This window comes from Schistocerca piceifrons, chromosome 8 (genome assembly GCF_021461385.2).
Source record: "Schistocerca piceifrons isolate TAMUIC-IGC-003096 chromosome 8, iqSchPice1.1, whole genome shotgun sequence".
Classification (NCBI taxonomy): Eukaryota; Metazoa; Arthropoda; class Insecta; order Orthoptera; family Acrididae; genus Schistocerca; species Schistocerca piceifrons.
In genome coordinates this window covers 53,476,225-53,494,125 of record NC_060145.1, presented here as the reverse complement: position 1 = coordinate 53,494,125, position 17,901 = coordinate 53,476,225, and the positions used below count along the sequence as shown (strand labels likewise).

The 17,901-nt window shown below is 40.4% G+C and overlaps 1 protein-coding gene across 4 annotated transcripts in view; it reads right to left on the bottom strand.

The window, feature by feature from the left end:
- LOC124711639 (protein angel homolog 2) overlaps window positions 1–17,901 on the bottom strand; it is a 167,728-nt gene that overhangs the window by 58,945 nt on the left and 90,882 nt on the right. For all 4 annotated transcript variants that reach the window (XM_047241826.1, XM_047241827.1, XM_047241825.1 and 1 more), the window contains one exon: window positions 2,786–3,020. In XM_047241826.1, coding sequence (XP_047097782.1) covers window positions 2,786–3,020 — 235 coding nt within the window. The remainder of the gene's footprint in view (window positions 1–2,785; window positions 3,021–17,901) is intronic.

The window sequence follows — 17,901 nt, the reverse complement described above, 5'->3', positions numbered from 1 at the left end:
AGGAATGGAGGATATGTTTTAGGGAGAGTTCCCACTGGCAAAATTCATAAAAGCTTGTGCTGATAGGAAGAAATCCAGGTGGCACAGGCTGTGAAGCAGTCATTAAAGTGAAGCACACTGTGTTTTGCAGCATTTTTAGTAACTGGGTGGTTCAGCTGTCTCTTGGCCACAGTCTGGAAATGCCCGTTCATGTGGATAAACAGCTAGTTAGTTGTCATGCCTTTGTAGAATGCGGCACAGTGGTTGTAGCTAGGTTTGTAGAATGCATGGCTGCTATCCAAGGTGATCCTGCCTTTGATGGGGTAGTAGATGCCTGAGACTGGACTGGAGTACATGGTAGTGGGAGGATATATGGGACAGGTTTTGCAGCTAGGTCTGTTGCCAGGATATGACCCACAAGGCATAGGGTTGAAGGCAAGGTTGAGTAGGGACCGACAAGGGTATTGCATAGGTTAGGTATTTGGCTGAATACCATTGTGGGAGGGTTGGGGAGGATATGTATCATTTCAGGACATGATGAGAGGTAGTCTACACTCTGGTGGAAAATGTGATTCAGTTGCTCCAGTCCTGGGAGGTACTGAGTCACAAGAGGAGTGCTATGAGGGGGATGGTAGGTGACTGGTGAGACAAGGCACTGGGATCTGTTTCTGGATAAGGCTGGGAGTGTAAATTAGGTCTGTGAAGACCTGATTGAGACATTTCGCATATTTTGAGAGGGACTGCTCACTGTTACACATGTGATGACCATGGGAGGCTTGTATGGAAGGGACTTTTTGGTGTGGAGTGGTTGGCAGTTGTCAAAGAGGAGGCACTGTAGATGATTGGTACATTTGACATGGATGTAGGTACTGAGGAAGCCATCCTTGAAGTTGAGGTCAACAGCGAGGAATGGCTGAGGAGGACCAGGTGAAGCAAATGGGGGGAAAGGTGTTATGGTTCTGAAGGAATATGGGCAGAATATCCACATCCTCAGTCCAGATCATGAAGATGTCATTGATTTATCTGAACAAGATGAGTTTGGGATTCTTGTTGGTTAGAAAGATTTCCATTAGAATGCCCATGAATAGGTACACATAAGATAGTGCCATATGGGTGCCCATTGCCATATCACAGATTTTTTTGTGAGTGATACCTTCAGAGGAGGCATAGCAATGGGTGACGATGTAATTGGTCACGGTGAGCAGGATGGAGGTTTTTTGTCTGGAGTAGGTCAAGGACTCGGAAAATGTAGTGTCCAACAGTGGCAGACCATTGGCATTGAGGATGTTAATGTAGATAACTATGGCATTGACAGTGACAAGCTGTGCACTGGGTGGAGAAGGAACAGGAACTGTGAAGGGTCGGTGGAGGGAATATTGGTGTTCCGCCTGGAGGGCAGGTTATGGGTAATAAGCTGAAGGTGTTGTTGGTCCACAATTCTCTCTCTCTCTCTCTCTCTCTCTCTCTCTCTCTCTCTCTCTGTGTGTGTGTGTTTGAACAGTAACCATCCACAATGAGACATCCTGGGTGGTTGGCTTTACCTACTTTAGGAAATATGTAGAATGGAGCAGCGTGGGGAATGGTGGGGTTGAGGAGAGAGAGAGATACTCTGGGGAGATGTTCTGGGTTGTACTTCCAGTTTTGAGGATGGACTGCTCGACATACTGGATTTCTGGAACGGGGTCACTATGGCAGGTTTTGTAAGTGGCCATATCGGACAGCTGGCAGAGTCCTTCAGCCATGTAATCCCTGCAGTTCATAGACACATCACTAGAGTCTGTGTTGTCAGGTAGGATTATAAGACTGAAATCAGTTTTTAGGTGGTGTACTGCAGTTCTTCCTGCAAAGGTGAGGTTTTGAAGGATAGATTTACAACTGTTACAGGTCTGGGTCCTTTAGGGTGGTGGCAGGGAATTTCTGTGTGTGTGTGTGTGTGTGTGTGTGTGTGTGTGTGTGTGTGTGTGTGTGTGTGTGTGTGTGTGTGGAGGAGGGGGGCAGTTTCAATAAGGGAGATGGTGTTCTCTATCTGCAGGTCTGCACAAACAGTGGTCAAGAGACAGCTGGGCCATCCAGTAGCTGAATACACTGCCAACATAATGTGCTTCACTTTAATGAGTGCTTCACCACCTGTACTATCTGGATTCTTCCAACCGACACTATGTTTTCTGAAATGAGCAAGCGGCAAGTCTCCCTACAATATATCCTTCATTCCTGCAACACCCCTCCCAGTCTAAATCTTCACTAGTCCTACTACACACATTTTCTATCTTGCCGATGCACCAACACAGACCGAACCCCCCCCTCCCCCGCACTTGGCAGCCCCATCCTCTTCCCAACACTACCCTGCTGCTCCCACAGGTAGCACTGTCCTCTCATCACCCCCACTCTCTTACTCTGCAATCCCTTCCCCTTCCCAAACACACATCCATTCTTTAGCTGCATTACCCACCCCCAACCAGACTGATGCTCACTTCTGATGCCGACGCAGTCAGGCTGTCTGCGTGTGCGTGTAGGATGTGCTTGTGCGAATGTGTGCAGGTGTCCACTTCGGAAGAAGTCCATCCAAAAGCTGAACTATTTCTAGCATTCTTTTTCATTTTGAATGTCTGCAACTTGTTATGTGGTGAGTAGCCCTCTATCATTTTCATACTGTAGTTGTTCTGACATTCTTGTTCAGTACACATGTGGGCTCAACATGTCATTTTCACGTTTGCTTCAATGTGTTTCAGTTCTGACAAGTAGTGGTGTATTAACAAAAGTTTCCTAGAGAAGACCTACAAAACTGTCAATGATAAGTTCAACCTACCCTGTTTAGGATGTCATAGACATACTGACAATTGTCAGTTATGTTACGTTCTGGAGAGATTAACTTCTTTCCAAGTCTTTTCCCATCTTCTCCTGGAGGCATCAGTGTCAAAGTCTTGGCACATAAGCCTTCATACTCCAGTCTCCCTTTTGTGAGCAATTTATACACTCCTGAATATGGGAGGAGATTAAAGTCTCCTGTGATTATCAATGGCCAATACTGTGGACCACCAAATCTGGAACACAAAAGAACTAGATGATGTCAAGGGAAACTCCTGTTTACTTACCTGCTTCTCTTAGGAGTTGACACTTTTGTTTCAGAGGCTGATACTGACCCTCTAACTAGCGACTGAATATTATATTCAAGCTTGAAGTTTCAAGCCTGAAACACAAACAACACTTGTTAGACTATTTCAGTTCTAGTGAACTACTGAGCAAAAATAATGACCGCAACCACATAAAACACTAACTTACAAATGAAGAATTTGAGAAGCTTAATGCAAGATGAAAATTTAATACTGCAAAAAATTACATATTTTTCATTATATTTTATTTACTTGTGATATCTTTTCATCACAAATATTTATTCAAGAACTGCTGGCATAGCACTGATTCAATATCTTGTTTATCAACAACTGCTAGCACAGATTTTGCCAAAAATGAGTCAAAAACATTCTTAATGTCTACGAATTTCAGACAATGTAGTAACTCATAGACTATGATTTTGTTCACATCAAGCCGAGCTATACCAACCTTTACAGTCAACTTTTCACCTCACTCTAATTCAAATCTAATGTTTTTCCCTATACAGTTAGGGAAAAACATTACAGAGAGAAGGCTGACATGTCTCAAGTTTGTTCTCTTTAGGTATAACAACAGCACTGGCTCAGTATTGAGTAGAATATTGTGTTGCACAATTTGCAAATTTCGAGATAGCAGAGTTAGAGGAGCAACGCTTCTGGATTAAGTTTTGCATGAAACTCAAGAAAAGCTTTACGTACACACACTGAATGATTCAGATAACCTACACTGACAAGTGCTTAAGCCATGCTAGGTGTTATGAATGGTTTACACAGTTTAAAAACAGCCACACGGTAGTTAACGATGACCCTTATTCAGGAAGCCCATTGACACCTATCGACAACGCCCATGTCAGGGATGTCAACAAATCTGTGCCTGCCAATCGAAGATTGACTGTTCAAAGGATTGCAAAAAAATGTAACATTTCAGCTGGATCATGTCATGAAATCCTGACACAGCATCTTGGAATTCATATGTTGCCACCAGTTCGTCCAAAGCCTGATGAGTCAGGACCAGAAATTCCTTTGCCTTACAATCTGCGAAGAGCTTTTGGATCACACAAATGAGAACGAGACGTTCCTTGAGAGAATCATAACTGGTGAGATGTGGTTCGGTTATGATGTTCAAGCCAAGGTTCAATCTCCAAAATGAGCCAGGAAAGGTTCTCAAAGACCAAAAAAAGTTTGTCAGCTCAGCACAAATGTCAAAGCCATGCTGATAGTTTTCACCGACTTTGAAAGAGAGTATTTCGAAGGAGACTATGCACAATAAGTAAAAGGTAAGCATAGAAAAATTTTGTGGACAAAGTTCCAGAATTTTCTGAACAGACCTCATATTTCACAGAGTACTGTTTAAATAATTTTGTAACTACCTTTTGTATTACTCCTGGGTTTAATTCTTATCGCTTCTTCTAGTAGCGCCTCACTGGGCTCACAAAGCAGAGCAAATTCTGTCCCAAATCCTGCGATTAGCGACAAATGTGAAAGGGCTACCAGAAATTTAACTTGGACCTTTCGCCTCAGTAGCCAACAATGTTACCCAACAGACCACAGGAGCAGCCTACAAATTAACAAAATTCACATTATTGTTTGTATAATGATTATTTATTATGCCAAATTACCCTTACAATTAGTGTTCACATTATCAGTTTTGGCCAACCATTTCCATCTCCAGATGTGATTAATCCACTAACAGCTTCTACACGCCATATGCACTCAAATGATGCACTCTGAACATCATGAAGTGATACAAAATATGTCAGTGATTATACCTGATGTCGTTACATTGTAAAAAAAAGATTGAAATTAAAATACTGCTGTGTACTATTTATAAAGGGCTTATGGAAGAAAGGACTACAGGAAATGGAGGGAGGGACAAAAACCATGCCCATAGGTTTGTTTGATATACGCAATTTTTAAAGGCAGTGCCTTAAAAACACATGCAAGAGTAGAAATAATGAAAGTTATAAGATGATATAAAAATTTTAAAAATAAATATTCATATCTCAAAAAAATATGCATGCACCAGCGGCTGTCATATCTTAAGCTCATAAAACATACAGACTTTTGTGTCTAAGCTAACAATAAAATTTAAATTCTATGTGGTCTACCACACAAACAAGATATACGTGCTCATATTAAAAACACTTATATGAAAGTAAATAATAAAGGAGACCACTCACCAAAAAACAGAAGCACAGAGTTGTCAAACGACATTCACATAAAGAAAGAAAACTTGCTAGCTTTCACAGTAATCCTTTTTCGAGTTAGGGTACGCGTGTGCCTGCCTGCACATGCAAGCGCAAGCATGCACACACTTATGCCCCAACATGTTTTAATGTTAGCTTGGACACACAAAGTCTATACGTTTTGTTAGCTTGAGATATGACAATCATCAGCATACACTTAGTTTTTTGAGATTACTTTATCTCAATATTTTTTAAATTTTGAAGTAAATCTTACGACTTTAATTATTTTTACTTTTAAAAATTGCATACAGTAAACATAAGGGGATATAGTGTGCCCTGTTACCCAACTTGCTCTGCCTATGGCCTTAGTTTTGCCGGCTCCCTTATTTCCCCTTTCTCTTTTCTTCCATAAACATTATGTAAATTCTAAATGCACACAGCAATATTTTAATTTCAGTCTCTTATTATGTGACAGCATCATGTTATTCTCAACATGTTTTGTACTTCTTCATAATGTTCAGAGTGCTTAACTTGATTGTATATAGGGTGGTCAGAAACAGTCCAAAAAGCTTGCAAGATGTTGCAGGGGAGGTTGTGCTGAGAAATAATTGCTAAGAAAAAAAATTCACCACTATGTTGACTTAAAGTTATTTAGCATTGAAGTTAGCCAATCAGATTGTTGCACGCACAAAATCAAGCACTTGCACACACTAAAATGCGGTAATGTGTGTCCATGAGTTACAACTCGTTGAAATGTTCATTACCAGGTAAAATGTGCCATTTTCAGAGGCGAAAGTTTTACGCCAGGTGAGCAAAAGCTACAATTATTCAATTTGAGGAAACCAAAAGAAGAAAACAATTGATGACCCCTCGCGTGATGACGTGATTGGCTAACTTCAATGCTAAACATCTTAGAAACGGTGCAACATGTAATTTTTTTTCCTTAACAATTATTTTTCAGCAACCCCCCCCTCCCCCCCTTAGAAGCTTTTCAGACTGTTTCTGCCTACCCTGTACAGCATGACGAAAGTGTTAGTGGATTAATCATTTCTGAAGATGGCAGTAAATTGCTGAGACCAGTAATGTGAACACTGTTATTGTAAGGTGTTCTTGGCATAATAAACAATTTTCTATGTTGCATTGTACGCATGACAACCAACAAGCTGTCTGTCCACATGAATGGCCACTGACAAACTGTGGCTAAGAAACAACTTGACCACAATGTTGTTGAGCAATCTGCCCAACATGACATTCTTCACTTCAATGACTGCTTCACAACCTGTGCCATATGGATCCTTACCACCAACACCAGCTTTTCTGAAATGCACAGGTGGAACTCTCCATACAATATGTCCTACATTCTTGTAACACTCCTGCCCTCGCCCATCTAGCCTCTCCCCTGTTCCAATTTGAGCACTACACAGCCCTCTGTTGCACCAATGCACCCAGTCTTTTTACTTCTCTCCTTTTCTGCTAACACCCCCGCGCCAATTTTCCCCCGCCCTGCATCTAACTACCCTACCCTCTCTCCACCTCGTCCCTGCATGCTCTCCAGCAGCACTTAACTGTCTCCCACCCCTACCTTGCTATTCCTCCCCCTCCATACAACAGCCTCCTCCTTACCCCCACTCAGTTGCCTCTCCCATCATGCAGTGCTGCTGCTGCTCATAGTGTGTGAGTGTGTGTGTGTGTGTGTGTGTGTGTGTGTGTGTGTGTGTGTGTGTCAGTCATCTATTTCTGACAAAGGCCTTGTTGGCTGAAAACTTATTTTGTGACAATCTTTCTGTTGTGCGCACTTGTGACTCAGCATCTCTGCTGTATGGTGAGAAGCTACTATCACTTTCATAATATTGTTACATTTCATCCCGGATTTTCCATTGTTTGTTTAATTGTCATGTAAACATTTAGTAGGTTACATAAGTCTGTCAATGTTAAAAAGAAAAAAACAATGTTACTGCTAGTGTTTCATAAAATTCTGATTTCTTCCCTGTAAGAGCTATGGGAGAGAACATAATAATAATTAGTTTAATGTGAAGCAATTGTTTGATTTCATTATACTATAAATTAAAACCTCTTTTTCATACTTATTGGTTTCTCTAGTCAGGAAAACCTCTCTAACTTAATCTGTAATATGGAGAAAAAAAGCATGAACAAACTTAACTGAAGCTAGGTGGTGAGCAAATAAGAGAATGGGGTCAGAGAGACGTAGGGAGAGAGACAGTTGGAGACAGTGGTTTCGAAAATGTATGGACTGTGCTTCATGTATGTAAACTGCAGAGTTTCATTTGCTGGCAGAAGCATGGAGCAAATGCTAATATTTGGGGACACTTAAAGAGTAACGGTGACTGTCTCAAAGTTAGCATGTAGGGAGATGACTCAGCTGTGATGACGAAACTTGGCAAATGCAGCCATTCTACTTCCGCAGAGGGGATGGTCTTAGCAGAGAACTACAAAATGTTTTGAAATGGAGCTCCTGAGATATTAATACTGAGGCCCTTGCTGTACCAGAACTTGTAGCTCTTCAAAGTACATCTTGAATCCCTTCCAAGTTCCACTGAAGTAAGGGAGCCATTACTGATGATAATTTTTCATCTTTGTGACTTGTCTTAGGTAATGTAATTTTTTTTCTCTTTTTTGGTAGATAGGATATGCATAGTGAACATATTAATGTGGCCAAGACAGACACAAAGCCCATGCCTACTACAGTAGTACAAGTTTATATGCCAACTAGCTCCGCAGATGATGAAAAGACTGATGAAATGAATGATGAGATAAAAGAAATTATTCAGATAGTGAAGGGAGAAGAAAATTTAATAGTCATGGGTGAATTTGATAGTAGGAAAAGGAAGAGAAGGAAACTTAGTAGGTGAATATGGAATGCGGGCAAGGAATGAAAGAGGACACTGCCTGGTAGAATTATGCACAAAGCATAACTTAATCATAGCTAACACTTGGTTCAAGAATCATGAAAGAAGGTGGCATACATGGAAGAGGCCTGGAGATACTGGAAGGTTTCAGATAGATTATGTAATGGTAACACAGAGATTTAGGAAACAGGTTTTAAATTGTAAGACATTTCCAGGGGCAGATGCAGACTCTGACCATGATCTATTGGTTATGAACTGTAGATTAAAACTGAAGAAACTGCAAAAAAAACGTAGGAATTTGAAGATATGGGACCTGGATAAACTGACAGAACCAGAGGTTGTAGAGAGTTTCAGGGAGACCATTAGGGAACGATTGACAGGAACAGGGAAAAGAAATACAGTAGAAGAAGAAGAATGGGTAGCTTTGAGAGATGAAATAGTGATGGCAGCATAGGATCAAGTAGGTAAGGAAATGAGGGTTAGTAGTAATCCTTGTGTACCGGAAGAAATATAGAATGTAATTGATGAAAGGAGAAAATATATAAATGCAGTAACTGAAGCAGGCAAAGATGAATACAAACGTCTCAAAAATGAGATCAACAGGAAGTGCAAAATGGCTAAGCAGGGGTGGCTAGAGGACAAATGTAAGGATGTAGAGGCATATATCACTAGGGGTAAGATAGATACTGCCTAAAGGAAAATTAAAGAGGTCTTTGGAGAAAAAAGAACCACTTGCATGAATACCAAGAACTCAGATGGAAACCCAATTCTAAGCAAAGAAGGGAAAGCATAAAGGTGGAAGGAGTATACAGAGGTTCTATATAAGGGCAATGTACTTGAGGGCGGTATTACGGAAATGGAAGAGCATGTAGATGAAGACGAAATGGGAGATACGACACTGCGTGAAGAGTCTGACAGAGCACTGAAAGACCTGAGTCGAAACAAGGCCCCGGGAGTAGACAACATTCCATTAGAACTACTGACGGCCTTGGGAGAGCCAGTACTGATAAAACTCTACCATCTGGTGAGCAAGATGTACGAGATAGGCGAAATACCCTCAGACTTCAAGAAGAATATAATAATTCCAATCCCAAAGAAAGCAGGTGTTGACAGATGTGAAAATTACCGAACTATCAGTTTAATAAGTCATGGCTGAAAAATACTAACATGAATACTTTACAGACAAATGAGAAAACTGATAGAAGCCGACCTCTGGGACGATCAGTTTGGATTCCGTAGAAATGTTGGGACACGTGAGGCAATGCTGGCCCTACGATATATCTTAGACGATAGATTAAGGAAAGGCAAACCTACGTTTCTAGCATTTGTAGACTTAGAAAAAGCTTTTGACAATGTTGACTGGAACAATCTCCTTCAAATTGTGAAGGTGGCAGGTCAAAAATACAGGGAGCGAAAGGCTATATACAATTTGTACAGAAACCAGATGGCAGTTATAACAGTCAAGGGGAATGAAAGGGAAGCCTTGGGTGGGAAGGGAGTGATATAGGGTTGTAGCCTCTCCCTGATGTTATTCAATCTGTATATTGAGCAAGCAGTGAAGGAAACAAAAGAAAAGTTCAGAGTCGGTATTAAAATCCATGGAGAAGAAATAAGAACTTTGGGATTCGCCAGTGACATTGTAATTCTGTCAGAGGCAGCAAAGGACCTGGAATAGCAGTTGAATGCAATGGACAGTGTCTTGAAAGGAGGATATAAGATGAACATCAACAAAAGCAAAACAAAGATAATGGAATGTAGTCAAATCAGGTGATGCTGAGGGAGTAGATTAAGAAATGAGACACTTAAAGTAGTAAATGAGTTTTGATATTTGGGGAGCAAAATAACTGATGATGGTCGAAGTAGAGGGGATATATAAAATGTAGACTGGCAATGGCAAGGAAAGTGTTTCTGAAGAAGAGAAATTTGTTAACATCAAGTATAGATTTAAATGTCAGGAAGTTATTTCTGAAAGGATTTGTGTGGAGTGTAGCCATGTATGGAATTGAAACATGGACAATAAATAGTTTAGACAAGAAGAGAACAGAAGCTTTCGAAATTTGGTGCTACAGAAGAATGCTGAAGATTAGATGTGTAGACCACATAACTAATGATGAGGTATTGAATAGAATTGGGCTGAAGAAAAATTTGTGGCAGAACTTGACTAAAAGAAGGGATCAGTTGATATGACAAGTTCTGAGGCATCAAGGGATTACCAATTTAATAATGGGGGGCAGTGTGGAGGGTAAAAATCTTAGAGGGAGACCAAGAGGTGAATACTCTAAGCAGATTCAGAAGGATGTAGGTTGTAGTAGGTACTGTGACATGAAGAAGCTTGCTCAGGATAGAGTAGCATGGAGAGCTGCATCAAATCAGTCTTTGGATTGAAGACCACAACAACACAACAACAGGATGTGGATGGATACAAATGTGAACATTATATTCCCTTCATCAGATAATACTGAGAGCGTGTGATCTAATGTGTTTCTTTGCACTCTTTTCTTATATGCCTGAGCTGAACAGATGAATATTTCTTTTGGTTTTGCAAACTATAGAATTATTTGATTATTTTTAAAATGTTATCACTACTCTTTAAGGAGCACCACTTTTTGTAGCCAGTACAGGTGTGGTTTACATTAGTATCTGCAAGAGCACATGTTCTTAGAAGCATCCATTATTGGTGTCCATGAGAAACCACTAATTTTACTATTAGTTTTTCAAGGCTGACACAAATGTCATAATGAACACGGGGAGGTGAACAAACTTTAACTGTTTCTTAACTCTCTATACAATACATGGTCCGTCTCTCTGATTTCTTGGATTTTCTTCTTCGTCTCATAAACATGACAATCTCTGCTCCCAAGATGGATGCTGTCCTGACAAATTAACATATTCTGAAACCCTTCATGTCTGTTTAGTGTGCTTGCCAGCCACATTTCCCTCAAGTATCATATTTCTGCACAAGTGTAGTGTGACTATTTCTGGCATGTTGAATAGTTTTGTATGTGTGGGTCGATATAGCTTGAAACAAATTATCTCTGTCTTTGTACCATCAGGCAGAACGGAGGAGGCAAATGTTAAAATACAGGGACATTTACGTGGATTCCATTTACTCTTTCCAAATATATTTTGCCTGGGTAATACCATAATCAGTTGAGTTTTACTGTAAGTTGACAGATCCATGTGTGTTCCCTCTCTTAAGGTGTTACTTCATGGCCAGAGTAATCATCTACAGTGCAGCAGTAATTTGAGCTAGTCGGGTGCCATTTCATAATCTCTGTCCACATGAGACTGTGGAGACGCAAGTAAGGCTTTCTCCCAGCTGCCACCAGTTTTAGACACAAAACCGACTGCTCTGCCAGCCACCTGCACTGACAGTGCCACAGTAATGCCACAGCCTGTTGTGCACTCATTTTAGACTATCATATGTTTTGGAAAGTTTATCCAAAATTTAACACATACTTTTGGAGATATTAGTGTTTTTTGGTGTTTCAGGCCACTAGAAAATGGTGTTAAGAGACCTGTAATTCAACAGTACTGTGCACTTACTATACAGCAAGAACTCACAGAGCCCATTTATAAATATCTTTCAATTTGATCCAGATATTCTGAAATAAATGATTTCACTAAATACAGCAAAACTTGTTTGGATTAACTAATCTTCATTCTAAGCCTTTAGTATCAATATTTTGATAAGTTGTAGGTTATAGAAATTTGTAGGAATATGGGGTTTTGGAGCATTGTTAAGTTATTACTCCATCTGAAATGAAGTGTTTTATAAGATCGTTTAGTGCCTACAGCTGACTGAGCCATGTTGGTAATCTGTGCCTTTATTTTACAGACTAGGGTGAGACTTTTCTCTGAGCTCCACACACAAAAACATCCCCAAATGTTAAGCAGTTATAAAGCCATAGCAGAAATGCAAATAGGAAAGCTACAAGTGATTTAGTTGGTCGGATGTATCTTATTTCACTTGGGGCAAAAGCAGTCACTAGTGAGTTGAGAGGGATGTTCCATCTCCCATCCTCTTCCACCCGACGAAAACTGTACCTTTGTTAGCGAGAACTGAGTGGTGGTGGGACAAGGAAACCACCACTGTGCTAGTCTGCCCTCTGCCTCGAAAAGAGTATCAACTTAGAACATTTTTCAGCAGGCTAGATTTTGGTCTTACAAAAGGGTCTACTCACTTGATTTCTAGTTGCTGGAGCACATTAAATGTTATAAACTGTTCTTGTGCAATGTCAATGTGGCAAGTGGATTCTTTCCACATTACGGAACTGTAAATTGAAATCTATATTTACAAGATTCTACTGTATGTCAAGGTATTACACGAGTTTTTCTGACATACAAGCAACTTCTCTGTAAGTCTACACAGCTATGGCAACATGGGCTCTGAATGTCAGCTGTGAGGACATAAACAACTGCTGTGAAGGACTTGATAAAGATACTTATTTTTGAAAGTTTATTCCAAAATATATACAGGATGGTCTACTGATAGTGACCAGGCCAAATATCTCACAAAATTAGCATCAAATGAAAAAATAAGAACAAATCTGTTCGAGCGTGATGGGGTAAAACAGATGGTGCTATGGATGGCCCACTAGATGGTGCTGCCTTAGGTCAAATTGACAGAAACTGCACTTTTTTAAAATAGGTACCCCCATTTCTCGTTACATATTCGTATAGTACATAAATAAATAGGAATGTTTGATTTGGAACATTTGCTTCACTGTGTGATGGATGGCGCTATAGTATTCTCACAAATGTAGCAACGCACCCCATAGCACTGTGTGTAATTCGTTACTTAAATTAGGTATGATAATACGTTTATCCAGTCATAATAATTACGCAGAAGACATAATCTTGTTAAAATGGAATGGTTAACAGTCAGAAAAGGTAGATATGGTGTTTATTTGTGACTATTTTGACCAAAATGCCCAACAAGCTTGTGCTGTGTATTGTTATCTTGATAGACAGCGTCCAAGTGTCCAGACCTTTCTTGGATAGTTAATGTATTTAGAGAAACCAGAAAGTTCAGCCAAAGAAGACACAACCAAGAACTGTAACAAATGGAAGATGCCCAAATAAGTGTTTTAGCTGCAGTTGAGGCTAATCTGCTCATCAGTAGCAGACAAATTAAGCAGGAATCAGATATTCCAAAACATCAGTTTTGAGAATTCTACATCATCATACATTTCATCCTTACCATATTTCTATGCACCAGGAATTGCATGGCGATGATTTTGAATGCTGTGTAAATTTTTGCCACTGCGCACCAGATAAATTACGAGACGATAACAGGCTTTTTTTCAAGAATTTTATTTTGTGACGAAGCATCATTCACAAACAGAGGTAACATAAACCAGCACAGTATGCACTGCTGGGCAACGGTAAATCCATGATGGCTGTGGCAAGTGGAACACTAGTGACCCTGGCAGGTTAATGTATGGTGTGGAATTATGGGAGGACATCTAATTGGACCTTATTTTATCAATGCAATGTATGCTGATTTCTTAATTAATATTTTACCGATTCTAGTAAAAGATGTTTCACTTAGTGACAGAACGGTGATGTACTTTCAATATAATGGATTCCTGGCACATAGCATGTGTGCAATTGAATTGGTATTAAATAGAATATGTTATGACAAGTAGACTTGTCGTAGAAGCACCATACCATGGCCTGCATGTTCACTACACCTTACACCTCCGACTTCTTTCTTTGGTAAAATTGAAAGATATTTGTTATTGTGATCCACCAACAATGCCTGAAAACATGTGTAAGCGCATTGTCAATGCATGTGCGATCTACTCGCTGTTGAGAGGAATTTTGTTACGCGTATTGCCAAATGCACTGAAGCTGAAGGATATAATTTTGAGCATTTATTACACTAATGATTTTATTACAGTTGCTCATACAGTAACAGCATGATAAGGCCACAAAAGTAAATGCATCACATTGGAACAAAAGAAATAAAATCCAAACATAACTACTTTTTGTGTTTTAATTTACAAAACCACACTGTTACCAACTGTTCATCTAAATGGGTGGGGCGTATTACAAGTGTTGGAATATTATAGCGCCATCTATCACGAAACAAAACAAATGTTCCAAATCAAACATTCATATTTGTTTACGTACCAAACGAATAATAAAATATGGGAGTAGCAATTTTAAAAAAATGCAGTTTCTATCAATTTGACTTAAGGCAGTGTCATCTAGTCGGCCATCCATAGTGCCATTTGCTTCCCACCCCCCCCAATCACGCTCGAACAGATCTGTTGTACTTATTTTTTCTTTTGATGCTAATCTCATGAGATATCTGGCCCAGTCACAGTGTATTTCTCTTCTATGTAGACAGCTGCCACCACATTAAATCTATTTCCCAAAAGCAATGGATGGATAGTTTTTCAGGGTAAACACCGGGATGAGGCTCCAGGTAGAGCTATTTTCCCAGTAATTTTCATGTGTCAGTGTCATCCACCTGCAAACAACAAAGAAAGAATCTCAGCATCCCTGGAAGATAACTCGCTATCCCATTCAAAGCTTTTTGGGTATATAAGTGGGACAACTTCTCTTAGCCATCCACCCCCCCCCCCCCCCCCCCTTTTCTTTATCATATACTTCTGACACAACTATGTCATGTTACTTACAATCATTCTGTCTTTGATAGAGGAGGACTGTCTTTTCAATCTCATTTGATTTGATGAGTGTTAATTTTTGCCAGCAGTACACTCTTTTTACTGAAAATGTTTTTAAAGCAAAGTTTCATATTTGATCCCACAAGCCCCTGAAGAAAGGAATGCCCATCCAAAAAGAGCACCATCTGTCTTGATGTGCCTAACATAATGGTGGTGTGGCAGATGCCCCAGACAATGCACACTATCAATTATTTTGCCTCAACAAGCAACCTACCCTCCTCCTCTCTCTCTGAAGGGATTGTAACATTATTGTGACCCATGTAAGTAATCAAGGATTTCTGCTCTCTAACAAATATAAAATTTTAGTCAACTTTATCAGGGCTTGCTAAGTTATGTCCAAAGTTTATGTGACAGAAATCTGGCCAGCAACCAGCTTTGGTCTTTCAGGTTTTCTATTTATTTGTCGGGCCTTTGGGGGTCACAGTTCACGAGGAAAGGGATAGTCAAAGACAACGAAAATGGATTAAATTTTATTTCCTTGTATGATGTGACATCATAAAAGTTTTAAAATGATTCTGAAAGTATGTAATGTTTCTATGTGTTTGCAGTAACTGATTTATCTGTGGTGTGGAGCAATTTACATAAACTAAGCAGCCTTTAATAAAAACTAGAATGAAAAATTACACACACTCAGTGACACTTCTTACTGCATCAAGTTAGTAGGCAGCCAATATAAAAAGAGGCAAATATTTCTTTCAAAAGTTATTTTTCCTGAATAATTTTCTGAGAACCTAAAGTAAATGTAGTCATTTTCATGACACGATGACAGGTCACTGCTTAAAATTTTCTTAATTCATCTACAGTTAGTCTTTGCAAATTATGACATCGCTTACTGCAACTTACATTGGATTTGGTTTAACTAGTTTTATATTGCAGTAGCAAGTAATGACAAATTTGGAATTATTCTAGTAACCATATACATTTTTGAGTCTTACTTCTCAAAGACACTCTTAGTACACATACAGTGACAAGTCAAAACTTTATGTCACTGCATGTGACATGGTAAGTAAAGTATGTAAGTGGAGCAGACACAGACAGGGAGCACCCTAGAGAAGATATGGGCTGCAAATGGGAAAATCCACTGAGATAAGCGACTCTGACTAAGGGCAGATTATTATTATGCAGAGCCTGTGAATGAGTACCTTGAAAACAGCAAAGTTGATCGAATTTTCACATGCTACTGTTGTCAGCATCTACGGACAGAGGTAGGGGGTCAGTGAAACTACCACTAAGTGCTAAATGGTTGGACTCTTCACAGAATGTGAGGTTCAGAGGCTTGTGTGGTCTGTGAAATTTGATGATGATTCATGGCATCTATGCTGAAAGAGCACAATGCTGGTGTATGCACAAGTGTTTTGGAACACACCATTCATCTTACACTGCTGAACATGGAGCTCTGCAGCAGACCATCTCTACTTGTCCACATGCTGACCCAACGACATCATCAATGATGACTGCAGTGAGCAAAGGACCAAAAGGCTTCGACCATTGATCAATGGAAACGTGTCGGCCCTTTGGTGAATCACATTTTTGCTACACAGGGTTGATGGTGACCTCGACAAACACCATCATCGAGGTGAATAGCGGCTCAAAACGTGTAGTGTGCCATGGAGCAGTATTATGCTATGGAAGACATTCTCCTCCACTTCCATGGGACCAGTGGTAGTAAACCGGGACACACTGACAGCTGCAAACCACCTGAATTGTTTCATCCTTGGTGTCTTCCTTGATGGTGATGTCATCTTTCAACAGTTTAACTGTCCATGTCTCGGAGTCAGCACTGTGCTCCAGTGGTTTGAGGAGCATTATGGTGAACTCATGTTGATGTCTTGGTGAGCAAAATTCGGCTGATGTACATCCTATGGAAACCCATGTGGCTCACCATCAAGCACCATTACCCTGCATACAAATCAACTTTCCAAAACATATGTTAATCTAAAATGAGTGCACAACAGGCTGTGGCATTATTTACATGAATTACGTGGCCTGTCCACAGACATCTAATCCCACGTACCTTCACAAGGCTACCAACAATTTGTCGGATTCCCGATATGCAGAATCAGTGAAGTATTTTATTCCAAAGATGGATAAACAAGCTAGTAAGTAGGTGTCATAATGTTTTGGCCCATCAGTGTATGCGACTGTTGCATATTGTACGAGGTGGAATCCAAAATTTTCGGGACTGGTGCTGCCATCTGGAGAGTAGGAGTAGTAGATCGTTGCACCGCTACGTGGCGAGAGCTCCATATCTGATGAGTCAGTTTTAGGAGTGGCATTCAGCTGGGAGAACGTGTTGCGTATCCACAGTGATTTCTGTAATACTCTGAGTTTGGTGTGTGGCAATTTTACGAAGGATCCGCGAACAGAACAGTGCGTGTGTATCAAATTCTGTGCACATCTTGGGTAAAGTGCTACGGAGACCCTTGCAATGATTCAAGTGTTTGGGGGACAGAGCATGAGCCGTATGCGTGTGTTTGAGTGGAAGAGCCCGGGTTCTCCAATACCCAAAAAAGTGAGACAGGTGAAGAGAAAAGTGAAGAGCATGATCATGGTTTTCTTTTATACCAAGGGAATTGTGCACAAAGAACTTGTCCCACCCAACCAAACAGTGAATTCCACATACTACTGTGACGTTTTGCGACAGCTCCGTGAAAATGTGCGGCGGCGACGGCCCAAACTTTGGCGTCAAGGAAACTGGCTGCTACATCATGACAAACCCTGTCACGCGTCCTAGCTCACCAGGAACAAACAACATGTCGGTTGTACACCACCCACCGTACTCGCCAGGTTTGGCACCTTGCGACTTTGTGTTATTCGAAAAACTGTAACTCAAGTTGAAAGGTCGTCGTTCGACATTCTAGAGAGGATTCAAGAAGCATCGCTGGCAATGATAAAACACCATCAAAGAACAGGACTTCCAGAAAACGTTTGGCCAGTGGCAGAAGTGCTGGGATCAGTGTGTATGTGCGGATGGGAACTACTTCGAGGATGATGGTGAGCATTAGCCCAAAGATAAGGTTTTCAACAAATGGCAGCACCAGTCCCGAAAATTTTGGATAGCACC